At 34.4% G+C, this 21,068-nt stretch overlaps 1 protein-coding gene across 4 annotated transcripts; it reads left to right on the forward strand.

Moving 5' to 3' along the window:
- Nucleotides 1-292: 292 nt before the first annotated feature.
- Nucleotides 293-19,637, forward strand: LOC127509956 (transmembrane protein 184B-like). 4 transcript variants are annotated; one of them, XM_051889370.1, is made up of 10 exons: nt 293-440; nt 1,770-1,988; nt 5,814-5,979; nt 9,589-9,679; nt 9,758-9,833; nt 11,455-11,546; nt 11,640-11,809; nt 13,368-13,562; nt 14,071-14,097; nt 19,486-19,637. In XM_051889370.1, the coding sequence occupies exons 2-10, from the start codon at nt 1,770-1,772 to the stop codon at nt 19,620-19,622; spliced, it is 1,173 nt and encodes a 390-aa protein (XP_051745330.1). In that variant the 5' UTR covers nt 293-440; the 3' UTR covers nt 19,623-19,637. The 4 variants fall into 4 exon arrangements, with proteins under 4 accessions (XP_051745330.1, XP_051745326.1, XP_051745329.1 ...); XM_051889366.1 differs by lacking the exon at nt 19,486-19,637 and adding an exon at nt 16,768-17,657; XM_051889368.1 differs by lacking the exon at nt 19,486-19,637 and adding an exon at nt 16,768-17,657 and having other exon boundaries at nt 316-440; nt 1,717-1,988.
- Nucleotides 19,638-21,068: the final 1,431 nt, after the last annotated feature.

Below are 21,068 nucleotides of genomic sequence, written 5' to 3' on the forward strand. Positions count from 1 at the left end.
TTTCATGGGATGCTTTTAAAAGGCTAATGACTGTATAAAATGGGATGTTATTGTTTTTACTTCACTCTCTGGAGCGTTTATAAATACATACAAAAGTTCCGTTTTAGTGTATTTGAATGTTAAGGTGGTAAATTTTGTCTACAAACGTGATTTCAGTCAGGTGTAGCCTATATAAACTGGTACTGTCCATCCATATTAGCAGGAGCTGTTCATCTGTTCTGCAATATTTAATGTGTGTTATGATTTATTAATGAAAGTCATTATGAACTGTCGCCTGGCGGGCTCGCCCCCGTGTTCCTTCCAGCGCGAGCGCCGTTGCGGCCTCGGTGACGTCACAGGGAGCGAGCGCCAGCGGACGGAGGAGCGCATCGCGGAACAAAACATCATGCGGGATTTCACGACCTGAGAGAGCTGCAGATGAGCGGAATCCACTGAATAACGTGAGTGTGGTTGTGTTTTGTTTCAGAAGATCTGTATTAAATCAAAACAGCTTTAGAAACATCAGCGCATCCTCACGCGACGCGACACACTGCAGCGCGCGCGTTATCATCCATCAAACGGATCGCGGACATTAGAAGCGCTCTCGTTTGTGTCAGTATCGATAAAGAGTCAGAAGTGTGTGAACTGTAAAGTCGCTGATCTCTGAATCTTCAGTCTTACGATGCGTATCAGTGATCAGATCTTCTGGAAGCCACACAAACAGCCAATTATGTGAAATAATGTGTTTGACGGTTAGTTGATGGACAGAAACGAAAGGCCTGATCGCTTTATGTTTATAAAAAGATCCGTTTATCTCATCCTTATACTTAAAAGAAATAGCGACTGTTTGAATTGAGAGCCTTTATATGCGTAAAGATGGATATTAGTCTACTAAAATAAACTTTGATGTTACCATGTTTTTGGACAGGATACCATGGTATTCTTTAGTAACATTACTTCGTAGAAGTACATTGTGTACCTTGTAAATATTATGGTATATGAATAAGATTATGCAACGAACCACCCACAATATGCCTTCTTGATTTTTATGTAATTTTGGATGCTCTAATTTAATTTAATTTTAAGTAACTCTTTCAAATAAATTACAACAATCACTTAATCAAACAACAGTTCAAGTACACTAGATGGTACTTCATGTATATTTAAAATAGCTAAATGTCAAGTTTCAGTCATATCTTTTCATATACAGTATGAGTTAAATGTTTTAATTATTAGTTTGGACTAATAATAGATTATTCTCTCTAATAATAATGAGAGAATAATCTGTTAGAGCCACTGTTAGAAATCTATATTGTATTTGTTATCTGTGATGTTTATATTCAGATATGATCAGTGTTTCGGTCAGTCATGTTGTGATACTGCTGCGGTCTCCAGACGATCGGGTTGACATGGCAACAACACTGAGACTATCCACTTCCTGGAAGAGAGAGACACACACACACACACACACACACACACACACACACACACACACACACACACACACAGGGTTGAGATGATGTCATTGATGCTTTATCATCACTGCAGGAGGATCATGTCAGCTTATTCTTACGTACTTCAAAGAATACCATGGTTTTACTATGGTACGACGTTCAAAATCCACATCGCTTTAGGACAGTGTTTTAGTGTCATTGTATAATTCACCCATTGTGTGTTGTCACATGACACTAGTGAACTTCTTTACTTTGATGATTGAATTGCTTTGGTTGTTATTAGAATGGGCTCCTCTCCTTGGTGTTTGCCGTGCTCTGATTGGCTCTCATCTGCAGATGGCTCTGCTGTGGAGGAGGAGCGTGTCTCTATTGAACGGCTCTCTGGTTGGCATGGCGCCGGGGCCCGGGGTCGTTACGGTGACCCCTGAGGGTCACAACCGGACGTGGGAGACTCCAGTGGTCGCCCCAGAGACGCCCATCTTCCTCATGACCCCCGCTGCTCAAACCATCTCTGGGATCTTCACCTGGACAGCGCTGCTGCTCACCTGCCAACAGGTGAAACACACATTTATATTCATAAACATATAATTATTGCATAAACTCACCCATGAGACTCTTCCATTAAACAAACGTTATCTAGGGGATCTATTACATTTTAATTATTATATATTTATATCTAGTTGTATTTTAATTATTTATTTATATGTCATAAGGTCAGAGTATATGTTATCTTTTGATTAAATATAACAATTATTTTTATGATACTTTATGATTTTTGTGATATTTATTGTAGTAATAATAATAAATTACAATCATATTAAAGGAACACTCCACTTTTTTTGAAAATAAGCTCATTTTCCAACTCCCCTAGAGTTAAACAGTTGGGTTTTACCGTTTATGAATCCATTCAGCCGATCTCCGGGTCTGGCGGTACCACATTTAGCATAGCTTAGCATAGTTCATTGAATCTGATTAGACCGTTAGCATCTCGCTCAAAAATGACCAAAGAGTTTCGTGTACTAAGACCGACGGAAAATTAAAAGTTGCAGTTTTCTAGGCCAATATGACTAGGAACTATACTCTCATTCTGGCGTAATGATCAAGGAACTTTGCTGTCGTACCATGGGTGCAGCAGGCGCAATGATATTACGCAGCGCCTGTGACCCCCTGCTTGCACAGGGAGCGTACCTTGCAACCATGGAGACATTTGTGAGAGATGCTGAGCAATATCATTGCGCCTGCTGCACTCATGGTACGGCAGCAAATAGGAGAAACATTGAAACTCATTGGTCATTTTTGAGCGAGATGCTAACGGTCTAATCAGATTCAATGAACTATGCTAAGCTATGCTAAAAGTGGTACCGCCAGACCCGGAGATCGGCTGAATGGATTCGAAAATGGTAAAACTCAACTGTTTAACTCTAGGGGAGTTGGAAAATGAGCCTATTTTCAAAAAAAGTGGAGTGTTCCTTTAAATGTTTATATTTAATATATAAATCTAAAAATAAAAATATATGTATAGATATATAATATTATACATTTATTATATACATTTTAATGTGATGCATTAAAGAATATTATGAATATTAAAGCATATATAGTATTCTTAGAATTATTTATTATATATTTATATAATTATTATAGACATAATTACATTTTTTTCTATTATATATTAAATAACAATATGAAAGCAAATAAATACATTTGATATATGATATATATATATATATGCATTATTTTTTCTATTTTAATTAACATGCATCATATTATATATATATAATTACTTTTTTCTATATTATATATTGAACAATATTAATATGATATAAATATACTATATATAGCATTCTTAAAATTATATATACTATATATTATTATATATTCTATATATTGAATGTATATAAATATAATATATAGAAATTATATAATATAATATAATATAAAAAAAAAATCTGTGTATTGAATAATAACAATATTAATATGAAAGCAGATAAATAAATTTTATATTTTGCATTATTTTTTTCTATTTAACATGCATCATATTATTTATATTATATAATCATTTATTTTTTATATATTAATATAATTATTTTTTATTTCTATATTATATATTGACAAATATAAATATACAGGTGCTGGTCATATAATTAGAATATCATGAAAAAGTTTTTTTTTTTTATTGTAATTTATTTAAAAAAATGAAACTTTCATATATTCTAGATTCCCTACATGTAAAGTAAAACATTTCAAAAGTTTTTTTTTTTTAAATTTGTTGATTAGAGCGTACAGCTAATGAAAGTCCAAAATCCAGTATCTCAAAATATTAGAATATTTACATTTGAGTTTCATTAAATGACCATCCCTACAGTATAAATTCCGGGTATCTCTTGTTCTTTGAAACCACACTAATGGGGAAGACTGCTGAATTGGCAATGGTCCAGGAGACAATCATTGACACCCTCCACAAAGAGAATAAGTCACAGAAGGTCATTACTGAATGGGGTGGCTGTTTACAGAGTGAAATATCAAAGCATATTAAATGCAAAGTTGACTGGAAGGAAGAAATTGGGTAGGCAAAGGTGCACAAGCAACAGGGATGACCGCAAGCTTGAGAATACTGTCAAGTAAAGCCGATTCAAACACTTGGGAGAGCTTCACAATGAGTAGAATGAAGCCGGAGTCAGCGCATCAAGAGTCACCACACTCAGACATCTTCAGGAAAAGGACTACCAAGCCACTTCTGAAACAGAAACAATGTCAGAAGCATCTTACCTGGGCTAAGGAGAAAAAGAACTGGACAGTGAACAGTGGTCGAAAGTCCTCTTTTCAGATAAAAGTAAATTTTGCATTTCATGTTGAAATCATGGTCCCCGAGTCTGAAGGAAGACTGGAGAGGCACAGAATCCAAGCTGCTTGAAGTCTAGTGTGAAGTTTCTGAAGTCAATAATGATTTGGGGGGGCCGTGATGTCTGCTGGTGTTGGTCCATTGTGTTTTATCAAGTGCAAAGTCAATGCAGCCATCTTCCAGGAGATTTTGGAGCACTTTATGCTTCCATCTGCTGACAAGCTTTATGGAGATGCTGATTTCCTTTTCCAGCAGGACTTTAGTACCTGCCCACAGTGCAAAAACCACTTCCAAGTGGTTTGCTGACCATGATATTACTGTGCTTTATTGGCCAGCCAACATGCCTGACCTGAATCTATGGGATATTTTCAAGAGAAAGATGAGAAACAGTCGATCCAACAATATACAGATGATCTGAAGGCTCAATAGTGCCTCAGCAGTGCCACAGGCTAATCACTTCCAGGCCACACTTCACTGATGCTGTAATTTGTGCTAGGAGCAAGTCATTTGCTGTAATATGTGCTGCCGACCAAGTATTGAGTGCACAAATGAACATACTTTAAAGAACTTGAACTTTTCTGTTTAGCAAATCCATTTTTTGATTGATCTTAGAAAATATTCTAATATTTTGAGATACTGGATTTTGGACTTTCATGAGCTGTACGCTCTAATCATCAAAATTTAAAAAAAAAACTTTTGAAATGTTTTACTTTACATGTAGGGAATCTAGAATATATGAGTTTCATTTTTAAAAATAATTTACAATAAAAAAAGGAACTTTTTCATGATATTCTAATTATATGACCAGCACCTGTACTATATATAGTATTCCTAAAATATATATTTAATAACATTTTTTTTTTGTATGTTGAATAATAATAATATGAATATGAAAGCAAATAAATACATTTTATATATGTTTTGAATTGTTTTTTCTATTTAATTTAATATACCTCACTTATAATATATGATAGATGATTCATTAAGTGGCTTTAATGATTTGCAGTAACAACATGACATTGTGTAATTCATGATCTATTTATTGTAACGTTCACATTACATAAGATACCAGGTGTAATTGAAGTTGTTGGGAAATCCTGACAAAGATAGTGATGAGCAGTTGCTCTGGCAACAGGTGGCAAGACATCAGAGAGCAGAGGTGGTTGCATAGCAACTGCATTTAGAACTCAGTCTGCAGTGTGTGTGTGTGTGTGTGTGTGTGTGTGTGTGTGTGTGTGTTTGTGTTTGTGTTCAGCTTATGTGAACCTGTGAAACACATGGAGAGTTCTGGTGATGAAAAAGCCACCTGCTCCACTGACACACAAACACACAAACTGTTATCATTCATTCACACGTTTTCTAACTTAAACAGGACGCTGTATTTCTGCTTTTTTTGCCATGATTGTTGTATATATAATAAAGCATCAATATGTGCTGCATACATTTACTGAAGAATAATAAACAGCAGAATATGAATAGGCATGATAATGAATATGTAATAACTGACAGTAACTGATCTGTGTCTGTGTGTGTCTCAGATCTACATGCACTTGCGTTATTATAACACTCCTAATGAGCAGCGGCACATCGTGCGCATCCTCTTCATCGTGCCCATCTACGCCTTCGACTCGTGGCTCAGTCTGCTGTTCTTCACCAACGAGGAGTACTACGTTTACTTCGACACCGTCCGCGACTGCTACGAAGGTCAGACTCATCACTGTGTGTTTAAATATACCGTCACACAAGACGCAGAAAACGCGTGAGTGCCGTGTGAGTGTCTGTGAAGCCTTCTGAACTTCGATTCTGACTAATACTCAGACATTATTATGGTTTTGACTGCACTGATACTATCAAAATGAATGAGTTATATAAGGATCTCCAGTCCACAAAAACAAATCACCAATGTTCACCATGGATTTAACTGTAACCATGGTCGCAGAAATGGTTGAATGTTTTTACATTATTCATTTCAGGGCTCATGGAAATTTTTGAGAGTGAAATTCAAGAACTTTTCAAGGACTTTTTAAAGTGCTTCACACTTTTTCCGACACTTCAAATCCTTCAAATTTTAATGTGTTTTGTAAAACTAAAAGTTAAAAGATGAAGGAAAACTAATGCAAACAAAGTATAACCAGTAGATGGCAGCAGAAGAGCCAACTCCCTGATATATGGAAAAGTAGGAAAAGTCATAAAGTCTCATGAAAAACAAAAACTTATTCAAATTGTGACTGAAAGCAAATAAAGAGCGCTCCTTTTACAATCAATGAAGCTGTCGGCAGGGGCATGGGAAGATGAAAATGTAATAATTGATGACTTTTTCGCAGCATTAACAGTTATTTTCTTGTTTATTTCTGTGACGCTGCTTTGAAACAGTCTGTATTGTGTAAAGCAAAAATAAATGCTTTAAAAATATATTCATTGATCATTGTTTGTTCACGTTAGTTTAGGGCTGGGCGATTTTCCCGATTTTTTTCGATTAATTCGAATTTAATGTTTTGCCTCGATTTTATTATTTTTCAAATCGAGAAATCGCGATTTTGAATAAAAATGTTAGCAAGCGTTACAATTAGACATGTTGACAATACAGCAATGAAAACCGCATTAGGAGAAGAAAATGATCCGACCTCATGATGGCGCCGGCGCGCCTGATTAACCGCTCTCATGTGACGCTTTATGAACGTAAAACACATCACTTCTTAAGTGGCTCTTCATTCAGAAATGTGTTATTGCGTTATAAAAATGAGACGCAGGCAGTGGAATGAGAAAAAAGGCAAAGTTATTAAGAGTGAGTTTACGTGTCTTTTTTTAACTTGACCGCTGTGTTTTTAGAATGCCGTTTCATGGGTGAGATGCTGCAAAAAAAGCGAGATTTTTTTTTTTTTGGAATTCCACTTCCTTAAATTCACATTCAAACTGCGATTCTGCGTTCTTATTGGCTACTTCAAGTTTTTCACACAATCCTATATAAATCATCCAATGTCATGTTTTGCTTGAAATCTAATACTGATGCTTTCACAGTCCTTCCTTCATTGACTTTCATTTTTCTGTAGAGTCAGTGATGAGAAACACAGATCTCTATATTATATATTATAAATCAGTGAGCTAATACCATGTTAACACAGCTTTATTATAGAAACAGTAACTGGCTAAGTATTGACATTTCATGATTACTCCAGAACACCTAAATGTTAGTACAGTATGTTTTTATGAATAGTTTAAATTTTTATCTGCAGGTTGAGCTCAGTCAAAGTCCCTTTAAGTCAAGTCATTTCACTCGGCAGCCATCTTTGAACCTCCTCTCAGGCGTGCAATTGCAGCTCCTATCTCTTTGAATGGGGAGACATCAAATTCTCTAAAGCTGTTCACCAAGTTTATGATTAAATGTCATATTTGAAAAATCACCAATGAAATCTGACAACAGCTCACTCATAAATTGTTTATAATGCTCGACTCATGACGAAAAACAGTATTTTTCAGGCTGGACCAAGCTAATGTGCATTTCGCAGTCATAACCACGCATCTCAGAACACTGACTGTTTCTATAGGAACTGGTGCTTCTAACGGCAGCTGCAGTGACGCGATGACTTTACCAATTGCTGATTGGATATTTTATTTAGAAGGCGGGACTTATTCCGCCATATTACACGTTGCATTTTCTCCCATTCATTATAATACGAATGCACCATCTTTCTGTATTTAAAGTCTTTGGCTCAGTCTAACAGAGCTGTAGAAACATTATCAGGATGTTATGTGTTCAGGGCTTGACATGAACTTTTTCTACTCACCAGCCACTGTGTCTAGTGGTTTTCCAAAGTTACTAAACACTCAGAATTTTGACATCAATACCATGGGGGAAAGAGACATTTTTAATATTATCTCATAATTTGGCAGCAGGTATATTAGGCTGCTGTCACTTTAAGACTTGACACATGCGTTTTCTTTCTCAATTGTTTACGTTTACTTAAAACATAACTGACTGTGTTTACATGAATACTCGCCAAGACCCGCATTTTGACATTATTTTGTGTGTATTTGACTGTTTTAGCGCAATAAACAGTGAAAAAGAACTGAATTTAGTACTGAGAGGTGGCTTTATGTTCATGTGAGCATAACATCTGCGGGAATGAGTAAAATTATGCGTAATACGTGCAATCCCACGCCGAAATTCAAGCCTTGTACACAGCAAAATCCCCAGTTAAATCAACTCTGCTCAGATTTTCATATAGTCCCTCTCTATTTAGTGTTAAAGTAACACTGAAGCAGAGTTAAAGTTAGTGAGATAATTAAGTGATTAAGTTATGATTGAGCATTAGTGATGAACACCTGATGTTAACAAGCAGAATCACTGAAGAGAAACACAAGAACTACATCTGACTTCAGCTACAGCCTTAGATGAAATCAACTGAAGATAAAAGACATACAATCTCTCAAGATCTGATTAGACAACTCCACAAACAGCATGTTATCTCATTAACTTTAACTCTGCTTCAGTGTTATTTTTAACTCTATGTAGAGAGGGACCATATGTTCTCTGAGCAGAGTTGATTTAACTCTGGAGATTTTGCTGTGTAACACCAACAATATTCATCTGGAGCAAATGAAACAAGGCGGGTTTATGTGTCAACTTGACAATTGAAAGCGTTTCAGATATTTCAGTATTGATATGTATGGAAAAATCAATATTTTTGACAACACTATGTTGCACTTAGTTTATTATTTCAGATGCCTTTTTAAAAGACTACACTTGAAATACATTTATATATAAAATACAACCCACCAAAGGGGCTATTATAAGAGACTGTGTTACATGCCACTGCTTAAATACACCTGCATTTAGCTGAATTTTGGAAATCCACCCGCATTGTTAATGTTAAGCCCTGTGTGTGTGATACTGAGGTGATAAATCACTGTGAGGAATGTGATGTTGAGATGTCGGTCACGTCTAGACCTGTTAAATATAAACACCTGCTGCAGCACTAGTACAGTTACACCGAGGGAACTTTGATTCCTCAGAGCTTTCTCTTTCACTGCTCTGTTATGTTCTGGTTAATTACCTTTTGTTTCAGATGTTTCTCCTAAAATTCCTGAGGAGAAATAAAACTCTAGTCACTAGTCGTCAATACAGTAAGAGAACATTTGATGAGAAATGTTTGAGTTTATAATGAAATCTCTGACTTTTGGGATCTTTATCAAATCTGAGCACAGATTTAGAAATCTCTGTTTAATCTCATTGGTGTTTTGGAGAATAAATTGTGAGATGGTGATTTGTATTTTCTGTGCTGATTCTATATCTCTCTGTGTGTGTTTCTGCAGCGTTTGTGATCTATAACTTCTTGAGTTTGTGTTATGAATATCTGGGCGGCGAGAGCGCCATCATGGCCGAGATCAGAGGGAAACCCATCCAGTGAGTTCAGCGATTCTCTCTGTTTCTCTGTCAGATGTTATTTGAGCTGGTCTGAGATAAATGTGTGTGTTTGTTCAGGTCCAGTTGTGTTTACGGGACTTGTTGTCTGTGGGGCAGAACGTACTCCATCGGCTTCCTGCGCTTCTGCAAACAGGTATCAGAAACACACTCGTTTCTCAATGACAGATAATAGAGCTGGATAAATTGATTGAAAACAGGTTTTCGTTTAAAATAATAGACATCACGAATCTCCCACAATCCTGAATGGACTAAACAATGTAGCATGTAATTAACAAGAGATTCTGACAAAATGTTAATTTCTTCAACCCTCTGATGCTCTTTGGTCATTTTTGATCAAAAAATATTACGTTGTTTTTTTTTTTTTTTTTTTTTTTGTTTTTTACTTAATCGGTATGGTACAAAACTTGGTAAATGTTTTGGCACTTGCTATGTGAACACACATGATTCAGAAAGGTGATTAGGTCCTGAAAAAATTAGTCAAACTTGTGCTCTTCGCGGTCAAAAATGAGCACCTTGGTAATGAATGGAAGACGAATTTCATCTAGTGGAAGCGTTTGGTACTGCAGCCAAACAAAATCTGGCTGAAACCTCAATTTTTGAGATATCAAGCTCAAATTTGGAACACAACTTGTTTAGATTTACTTTCAGGTTTAGTGTTTTTGAAAATATATATTTCATATAAAAATTGAAAACAGTATTTTTGTGCTACAATAAATACATTTATTGTCATTTTTCATAACAATAAATGTAAAATTCTGTAACGTTTTTTACATTAACTTTTTAAAACATTTTTTCACTTCAGCAGTAAATTGCCAAGTGTTGTCTTTAAAAAGAGTCTTCGAAAATGTATTCTTTGTCTTCGAAAATGTATGACAGTTTAAGTTGGAAATTGCCATGCCCAATAAGTGAATAAATGGATTAACTACAGCTTAAATATAATTTAGCACCAAAAAATCCCCTAAAAATCCCAAAAATTAAATAAAAACATTATCGAACTAAAATATAGTGCATTCATTTCACTAAAATGAATGTACTGTATTTTTGACCGAAACGCAAAGAGTACCAGTAAAATATTTAATTAATTAAAATTTTTAGTTTGAATGAGTATTTCAGTGAATCACTCAAAAAGACTTTTGTTTCATTGCTGGATGAATCAGCATTTTTGAGCGAATCTCTTGAATGATTCAATGACAAGTACGATATAAAATCGTACTTTCAAAATGTCTTAAATATATTTTAAACACTTGTGCCAAATTTTGGGAGCATGTAATGTGTTTCAAAAATTATATTCAATTTAATGACTCTAAAACTGCATATAATAATAAATGTACAAATGCAAAAAAAAAAAAAAAAAAAAAAATTGCAAAATTTTCTTTATTTGCAAAAAATAAAAATCAAACACTTATAGTAGCAAGTATTTTTACAGATTTCAATTTTCGATACATTAATATTGTGAGATTACTTGGAATTTCACACAGCATTTTTATAGTTTTCTTCTTTCAAACTTGATTTGGCAGCAAATTATTAAAAATAATAAAACAATTATGTTTCATTACTAACATATTTTAATGGTTTAAATCAAAACTGTAGTTGTTTTTTTTAATATAAAAGCTTGTTTTAATCAGGTATTGTCCCTTTATGACCTTTAGAAAACTAATATATTCATATCACATTGAGAAGATGTTCATTGTAGAAGCGATTATCTGTATAAATTGTGTTTTTAATGAGTTCATGAATAAACGTGTTTCTTTCAGGCGACGCTGCAGTTCTGTGTGGTGAAGCCGCTGATGGCCATGATCACCGTGATCCTTCAGGCCTTTGGGAAATACAGAGACGGAGACTTCAAGTGTGTGCATTCATCTCAATCATCACACACACACATATGACACACAGATATCAGTGACGGTTTATTAAAGCATCTCTCTGTCTGTCTCTCCAGCGCGGCCAGCGGTTATTTATACGTGACAATCATCTATAACGTCTCAGTCAGTCTCTCTCTCTACGCTCTCTTCCTGTTCTACTTCGCCACTCGAGAGCTGTTGGAGCCGTACGGCCCCATGCTCAAGTTCCTCATGGTCAAATCCGTCATCTTCCTCTCCTTCTGGCAGGGTGAGTCTTCATCTCCACATCATCTGCACTGACCTGTGGTTTGACATTTGATTTGGGTCCTAAATAACAGGAGTTCAAGTGCTTTTAGAATGAATCTTATCTGAGGATTTTCTCATTAAATCAGGATGAATTCACATGTAGTGCACTCTTTATTTGCAAAACACATTCGAAAAACTATCAACACGTGACAAGCAACATCATACAGGCCACTGAATGTAAAATAAAGCATGTTTATTAAACAGAAATAAAATGATTTTAAATTATTTAAAAACTTGGTAAAATAAGATGTTAGTCTAAATATTATTGTAAAAAATATGAATATAATTTTTAAATGTAATAAAAATAATAAATAGTAAACAATATCTTCAGTTTAAATGTTAAAAAATTATTAAAAATTTTATTAAAAAATTATAAATCTAAATGTGTGTGAAATTACAAATGTTTTGTAACAATTTTTACATTAAAAAGACTGGAAATGCTGAAAATGTTAAAGAACGTCAAATATGACAAATTAATTTTTAAAGTAATGACAGCAAAAAAAAAAACTATTTCTTTGTTGTTATAAGATATTAAACTAAATATTACTGTTAAATAATATACATTTCTTAAATACAAATCTAAATATCTAGGATTAAAACAAAATATACATTTAAATGTGTGAAAAACTACAATTGTTTTGTAACATGTTATTTTTAAATATTAAATTATTGTTAAAACAAATATAATTCTTAAATATATCTTAAAATGTTCATAATATTAAAATGATATAATTATAAGATGTTAATCTAAATATTATTGATCTATATGATTCTTAAATATAATAAAAATAAGTAATAAACAATATCTGAAATTTAAGTTTAAACAAAATGTTAATCTAAATGAGAAAATTTACAAATGTTTTATATTAGTTTTTACATTTAGTATTTATAACAATATACAATTTTTAAATAAGACTGGAAATGATGTACATTTTAAAGAACATGTTAATAAAACAATTGTATTTTGTTTTACTGATGATCAGAAGAAAAACTTTTTTTGTGTGATGTAGGGATGCAGTTGTTGTTGCTTTGAGATATTAAACTAAAAAGTATTGTTAAATAATGAGTATAATTCTTAAATATAAATCTAAATATCTCAAATTAAAACAAAATATACGTCTAAATGTTATTTGAAAAACTACAATTGTTTTGTTTATTTTTATAATCAGCACTCCAAACTCTTTATACATTTAAAAAAAAAAAAAAAAAAGATGTTAAACAACAAAATAAAAGATTAAAAAAAATTTTTTTTTTCTTATTGAAACATCATACTGTACAAAAATTGTATTGCCTTGTGTGATGAAGACATGCTGTTGTTGTTATATGAAACTATATATTATTGTTAAATAAAGAACATGATTCTTAAATATGAATCTAAATATCTAAAATTAAAATAAAATATGAAATCTAAACATATGTTTTGAAACATGCATTATTTTTACATTCAGATCTCCAAAAGAAACACAAAATGAAAGATAAATGTCTTCTTAAGTGAATATATATTGTCTTGTGTGACATAGGGATGCTGTTGGCGATTCTGGAGAAGTGCGGCGCCATTCCTCGCATCAACTCTCCTGATGTCACTGTGGGGGAGGGGACTGTTGCCGCCGGTTACCAGAACTTCATCATCTGCATCGAGATGTTTTTCGCCGCTCTGGCGCTCAGACACGCGTTCACATACAAGGTCTACATGGACAAGAGACTCGATATACAGGGTAACAAACACAACATCACTGAACAACCAATCACTGAGCAGGAAATACAGATCAAACATACAGCAGCTGTTAACATCTGTCTCTAGATATATACGATCACAGCGTTAAATACAAGAGTAAAGCAGTGTTGTGTGATCTGATCACAAACCATCTTATATCTTCAGAAACACACTTGCACACTTATAGTGATAAATTTGGTTTTCATGATTAGTTTAGACTAAATTCAGATTCACAAACTGTTTGATTTTATCCTGATTCATTTGAGCATTTTTCAGTTTCACAGTTGTGAGTCACTTTCACTCAGATGAGACATGATTTATTTTGCCGTGGCGCTGAAGATTGAACACATTTATAAAGCTGAAATACGTCTGTGTCTCAGACTCTGAAGGTTTCTGAACTGATCTTCCTCTTTTGCTTCCCCTCTCTCATTTCTATCATCCCTCAATCCTGGCTGTGTTTCCACTTCTTCCCCCTCTGTATGTTGTGTCCATCTCTGTCTCTCTCTCAGGTTGTGTTCCTGTCTATGGCCAGTACGGTAGGTTTACTGTGTACTTACTATTCATTTAATACATAATAGACTTTGATACATGCTCTGTATGTCTATAGATGAAAACTTTCATTTTATTCCATTCATTTTGTTATGTGATCTCATGTTGTTCATCTCTGCACTGACTACCTAGAATATTAAATACTGATTAACTCATTTGTCCATTTACAGAAATTTTGTCCAATTAAATGCTCAATAGTGTGAGATCTAACCTTAAAGGCACAATATGCCATTTTTGCCACTAGAGATCACTTATTCCAAACAAAGGTGTAGCTTGATGATGCCTTGATTTTGTGGAAACATGGGAGGTGTTGTCTTCACGTCTACAGCCGGTGGAAAAGAATCTGGATGCGATTCGGGCAGAAATCAATTTCATGGATGAGCTAATGAATTAAAGATTTATTCAGTAGCTATTATAACATTACTGTAGTATGAAGCAGGGTGTGGCTGAAAGCCGTTGGAGCGGAACGAGCGCGACACACGTCTCGAGAGCAGTGGAGCTTTTGTTATACCGCAGATGAGCACTTCCACTTCTTCCGGTCATGAGTATGTGGGTAACGCAGCACTGTTTTATCATAAAAGATACATTTGTGTGTTTAAAGTAGTTGTAATGCTACTCTGCGTTCACTCGGCTGCTCTTATGAGACACTTGTTGCGCACCGCAGTAAGCTAGATCGATATTAGTCATGGTAAAACGTGGTACTCACGGTAAATCAAGAAAATGAGATTTAAACAAGACTAACTGTGCTGAGCTATATAACATGATTAGTTTTCTGTCGATGAATGAATCCAAACAGTTGCTCACCTGTCTAATAAAACATATATTAAAGTGTCTTTGGTGTTTCCATGGTTTCTACAAAATAAAACCGGAAACCGAGGGTAACGTGGGTATGATGTCATTGATAGGTGACGCACGGACATGGTCCGTGTCCTGTTTAAATTGCTTATTTCTCTGGATTTAAACATTCTTGTAAACATTTGGGATAACATAAGTACACAAGTCAACAAAATATATAACATTGTTTTAATGGTTTTTGGATATTTTAATCCATAAATCTTACATATTGTGCCTTTAACCCTAAAAAAATAGCATGTTAAACAAGTTAAATTTTTCAATAAACTTAATAAAAAGTGGTTACATTTTATAGCTGATATAATTTACTGTTCATTCATCACACTGGGAATTAAACTCAAAAGCTTTGCATTATGGGATATAGTTTACATTTATACTTATTCATTTAGCAAACGCTTTTATCCAAAGTGACTCAAAACGGGGAATACAAGCGATTTATCATAAAGAGGGCAATAAACACGAGAAGTGCCGCTAATAAAAGTTTCTGACATTGTTCAGAATAGAACAAGCTAGAACAGGAAACGTTTCATTTATCATTCTGCAAACATTATGGGAATGTTACTTTTTAAATGTTCTCTAAACATTCCGAAACAATCCTAGTAAAATTTAAAAAATGTTAAACAAACGTCCAACTAAAACGTGTCAGGAAAAAAGTTCCATAAATGACATATAAATTATGTTTTTGTGCTAACGTTTTGATAACATCATTAAAGACCAGATAACTTTGAACAAACATTCTATTAACGTTACTGGAAGAACGTTTGTTCTTAACTTTGAGAGAACCTTGCCAGAACGTTCTGAGAATATAGAATCACAGAGCTTTGGGACAAATGCAGTAGGTCATCCAGGTATAGTATATACATACTGTGCATGAGTTTAGTATATACTGCATCAGCTCTTAAGGCCCGTTTACACCAAGAACGATAACTATAACGATAACTATATTTGCGTCCACACCAATGAACGATAACGGTCTGTTTATTCTAAGCTCATGCGCTGCAGTTTGTAAAGTGTGTACATGTTTTTGCTGTTCTTGTTGCATTTACACAGCTTTAACCAGCAGATGTCCTCAGCATGCTATGTTTCAAGTGAATAGCTAGTGTAATCGATCTAATCTAACAGTGAATTTAGCTGACAAAGTCAATATAGTGGATTAAAAACAACGCCTAGTTTTTTTCACTGCAACTTCAAAGGAAGCAAGACAATGTTGTCGAAACTAGCGCTGGATACCTGAGGTCATTTTATGTTACACTGTTTGCTAGCCAGGTATAATGATCTCATTGTTAATACTTCTCACCATTTATTCCAAAGGTATGGCCGATTGTTTTCCATATATCCATTTTCTTTAAAGTATCCTTGAAAAGGGGGTTTAACTTTTCAGACAGTGGTGGCTTTTTCTGGACCTCGCGATTAACTTCTCAGAAATGTTGCCTGCCTTTTTAAACGCCCTTAAAATTGGATGAATTCTGATTGGCTGTCAGTGTTCTATCATTCAACAGCTGGAAAAAATTTGTTCTGAATGTGATCCCAATGATATCGTTCCGCTATATCGTTATTATCGTTATAGCTGTGGTGTGGACACTTCTATTCTTTTATATTTAGAACGATTTTTAGAACTATATCTTTATCGTTATAGTTCTTGGTGTGAACGGGTGTTTACTGCCACAGAGTAGCATGGTAGAATGTTATAGCCTTGCTTTTGTCGAGCTGTTGCTTATTTGATTCGTCCTTTCACCATATATTTTCCCAGACCAACTTTGTGTTTCACTAGTAAATCCGTTTGTCTTCCTCTCTCTGTGTGTCAGGTCGCTGTGCTCCCATGAGCATCTCCAGCAGTCTGAAGGAGACGATGAATCCGGGAGACATGCTGCAGGACGCCATCCATAACTTCTCTCCGGCGTATCAGCAGTACACACAGCAGAGCCGAGCCGAGCCGCTGAGCCGCTCCAACAGCAGCAGCAATGAGAAAACACTGCTGCTCAGCTCTGACGACGAGTTCTGACGCACATTCACACATTAAACAAACCCTAGTGAGGAGGTGATCATGATGATGCCTACATAGACAGCACGATTAGACAGCTTTTAAACAGACTTCATCAGCTCTGCTGCACGAGCGCGCAGCTCTAAATTGATTTACAAATACATACAGATATATTCAAAGAATTTGAATAAAATAAACTTTTGAATAGAGTCATGTTGCGTACCACAGATTGGGAATCACTGGTTTAATGTAATTAAAACTCAAGTGAAGATGCTGCTCATGTAGAGCGTCTTAAATCACTCACTAATGAGGGTTTATTATCTGCAGGAGTCAGTGAGACACATCCAGACTGACAGATGATTATGAATCATAATGACGTGCCATATATACACACAAACACTCTTCTCGGCACTTTCTACATGTGTATTTCAGGGTAACGTGAAGATTTATTTACATGAAGTATCTAGATTATAAACTGCTGCATAATAAACCACTGGAGCGACTAGTTCATGACTGAAATGCCTTAAACATGTTACTCTCATTGAAAACTTTACCATAGTAAATACCTGCAGTTTTGAATGAAGCAGTTTAGTTTGTATTTTCATTTTCTTTTCACTCTCAAGCGCTTTCTTTCTTTCTTTCTTTCTTTCTCAAACGGATGTAAAGATGAGTGAGATACAGATAAAACAGAATAAACCTCAGATGTTGAAAGAAGCGTGTGAAGTGATTTACTGAGATGTGATTTTTAATTTACAGTTGGGTTTTCCTCTAATTGTTCAATTCTAAAATCTTTGAAAACTATTAAATTAATTGAAATATGCAGTGTGCATGTTAAATAAATCGTGTAACTCTTGATCTGTGCAGGACGGCAAGCAGCGATTGGTCAATTCTTCTAGTTTAGTGTCTTAGAAGGACTACAATTAAAGTTGATAATTTTTTTACCATCTTTATTAGATTAACTGCTATATCCAAGACAAGATTCACCTCTTCCAGGACAGACACTCCCGTTTATAAAGTCATTTGATTAAGAAACAAATAGTCATATTATAACTAGCTTTGCAGCTGTAGTCCAGTAGATTGCCATTTAGTGTCTTGAATCGTTGTTATTGGCACTTTGAGTTTCACCTACTGACATAATTGTCTGAACAAACCTTATAGGTGATCGTGATCCCCGCCAAAAAAGCACCTGTCAAGACAACCAAAATTATGTAAATTTGATCATTTTGTTGTGGAGTTTTATCCATAATTCACTTTATCCAGCTTCTGTTTTCACTGCTTATGTCATATTATTTATGCTTGTTGTATCAGTTTACATAATTCATGTTTAGTAGATCAGCTGACAGAAAAAAGTCAACCACAAAATGAGATGGATGAAAACAGGGAATCATTTAATATGAATAGAAGAAATAGGTTTGATCTGTGAAGTAAAAAAAAAACAAAAAACTTTTTTGCTTTTTTACTGTTTATTGAATTTGTTATGCTTTAAAGTGTCCACAGGAGGGCGCAGGCGAGTTTTTATAGTTCAGTTGTGCTCGTTTCATCGTCATGTTGAGTTTCGCATTACAATCCTAACGGAGCTGCTGATATAATGGCAGACAGTGAGGGTGAGGTTTGACTTCAGCAAATCACATGTGTGTCCTAACATGTTTTGTTACTTATCCATCAAAATTAACTCTTATTTACGACGTATAATCTCATTTAACATTAAAGTGTTTTTCTGTCAAGTTTACCGTTGTGCAGGCCTGTGTCAGTGTTTATTTCGGTCGAACGTTTCATACAGCGAGAGAAACTCGTGTCAAGAATCACAAAAAAGTTCAATGACAAATTAGCTTTTTTGTTTGTTTGTTTCAATTTTAGGCATGTTGTTTTTGTGTTCTTTGTTGTCCCTTTAACACATACGACTCAAAACTGGCTTTTTCTAATCTGAATTCACAGCATTTCACATTTTAACTTTATCCAGTATGCTACAGAATAGTTTAATAATGATGTTTTCAGAGTTAATTGTAATGTAAGATTTTATTCAAAATTATATTCAGTTATTTCACTTATTTTACATTTATGTATTTGGCAGACACTTTTATCCAAAGTGATTTACATTGAATTTAAGCTATTTAGTCACTCCTTGCTTTTCTCTGGGGATCAAATCTGTTACTCCCGTTTTTATGGCTCATTGAAACACATTTTGTCTCTTCAGAAGAGATGAATTCATCCTCAAATACAGCTTCTACTGGTGGATTATGTTCATTTTTGTTCAGAAACTCTGATGTTGTATCTACGGTACCTTCAGGGCTCCAGACTAACGTTTGAGAGCAGTAGCACTGGTGGTGGCACCAGCACCTGATTAATTCATAATTATTAACAATATTAAAAATGTGACATACTTTGTCTCTTAGAAATGCACATTTGACAGTACAGTATATCGAGTTGGGATGTTGATGCAAATTTATTTACATAAAAAAAAACAATAATAACATTTGTAAAGAAAAATTACACTTCATCAACCTGTTTTAAGTGGTTGTGTCTTCCTCTCTCTGTGTGTCAGGTCGCTGTGCTCCCATGAGCATCTCCAGCAGTCTGAAGGAGACGATGAATCTGGGCGACATGCTGCAGGACGCCATCCATAACTTCTCTCCGGCGTATCAGCAGTACATGCACCAGCAGTATCGATTAAAAAAATAGTTCAGATTAATCATGCTGCACATTATTTTGCAAACTTTTCAAATATTGAAATCCATATCCAATTCAAACACTAATAATAAATAAATAAATATATATTTATAAATTTGGAGGAATTTATCCTGTCCATTTGGAAGTGTTTGAACTCCTCTGTCTAGTTTCATTATCGATATGATGCTCAAAACTGAGCGCTGAATCAGTGTTTCTGCATCAGAAACCTCTTTAAGCTCATCTCAGGAGATCAAGCTCATTGACTTTAAGGGGTTTTGTTACATTTTTGGCCACTTTCTTTTCTGCACAGAAATAAATTTGTGGCTTTCGCTTGTAAGAAACTATTAGCTCAGCTTCACAAGCACAAGCATGTAAGCATAGGCGTTTTAATAAAATAATATTCTGAATTAAATATATATTAATTTAAAAGTGTACATTCTAGAGTCATGTTTCATGCCACAGTTTGAGAATCACTGGTTTAATCTAAATAAAACTTGATTGATAGACAGGAGGATGATTATGAATCATAATGACGTGCCATATATACACACAAACACTCTTCTCGGCACTTTCTACATGTGTATTTCAGGGTAACGTGAAGATTTATTTACATGAAGTATCTAGATTATAAACTGCTGCATAATAAACCACTGGAGCGACTAGTTCATGACTGAAATGCCTTAAACATGTTACTCTCATTGAAAACTTTACCATAGTAAATGCCTGCACTTTTGAATGAAGCAATTTTGTTTGTATTTTCATTTTCTTTTCACTCTCAAGTGCTTTCTTTCTTTCTTTCTTTCTTTCTCAAACGGATGTAAATATGAGTGAGATACAGATAAAACAATAAACCTCAGTGTGTGAAGTGATTTACTGAGATGTGATGTTAATTTACAGTTTGCTTTTCCTCTTTTCCTCTTCAATTCTTTTATCAATCATGACTAAGAAATACATTTGATAAATCTTTGAAAACTATTAAATTAATTGAAATATGCAGTGTGCATGTTAAATAAATCTTGTAACTCTTGATCTGTGCAGGACGGCGAGCAGCGATTGGTCAATTCCTCTAGTTTAGTGTCTCAGAAGGAAGAATGTCCTACAATTAATGTTGATAGATTTATAGCATCTTAATTAGATTAACTTCTAAACCAAAGACAAGATTCACCTCCTCCAGGACAAACACTCCCCTTTATAAAGTCCTTTGATTAAGAAATATTCATATTATAACTAGCATTGCAGCCACTGAGATTGTCATTTATTGTCTTAAATCTTCACTTTATTGGCACTTTGAGCTTCACAGTTAATTGTCATAAAATCTGTAAACAAACTTTATAGCTGATTTGAAGCTTCTGTTTTCACTGTTTATGTTATGCGTGTGTTATATCAGTTTATTTCATTAGTATTTATTTTATCAGCTGACAGAAAAAAAAAGAAAAAAAAAGTCAGCCACAAAATGAG

This window comes from Ctenopharyngodon idella, chromosome 3 (assembly GCF_019924925.1).
Source record: "Ctenopharyngodon idella isolate HZGC_01 chromosome 3, HZGC01, whole genome shotgun sequence".
NCBI classification, from domain to species: Eukaryota; Metazoa; Chordata; class Actinopteri; order Cypriniformes; family Xenocyprididae; genus Ctenopharyngodon; species Ctenopharyngodon idella.

Excerpts from the sequence above, each read along its gene's own strand:
- LOC127509956 (XM_051889366.1), top strand. The coding sequence starts at position 1,770 with ATGGCTCTGCTGTGGAGGAGGAGCGTGTCTCTATTGAACGGCTCTCTG. Across the intron at positions 5,980-9,588 it reads CGTCCGCGACTGCTACGAAG|CGTTTGTGATCTATAACTTC; the intron begins GTCAGACTCATC and ends GTGTTTCTGCAG. Across the intron at positions 9,834-11,454 it reads TCCTGCGCTTCTGCAAACAG|GCGACGCTGCAGTTCTGTGT; the intron begins GTATCAGAAACA and ends TGTTTCTTTCAG.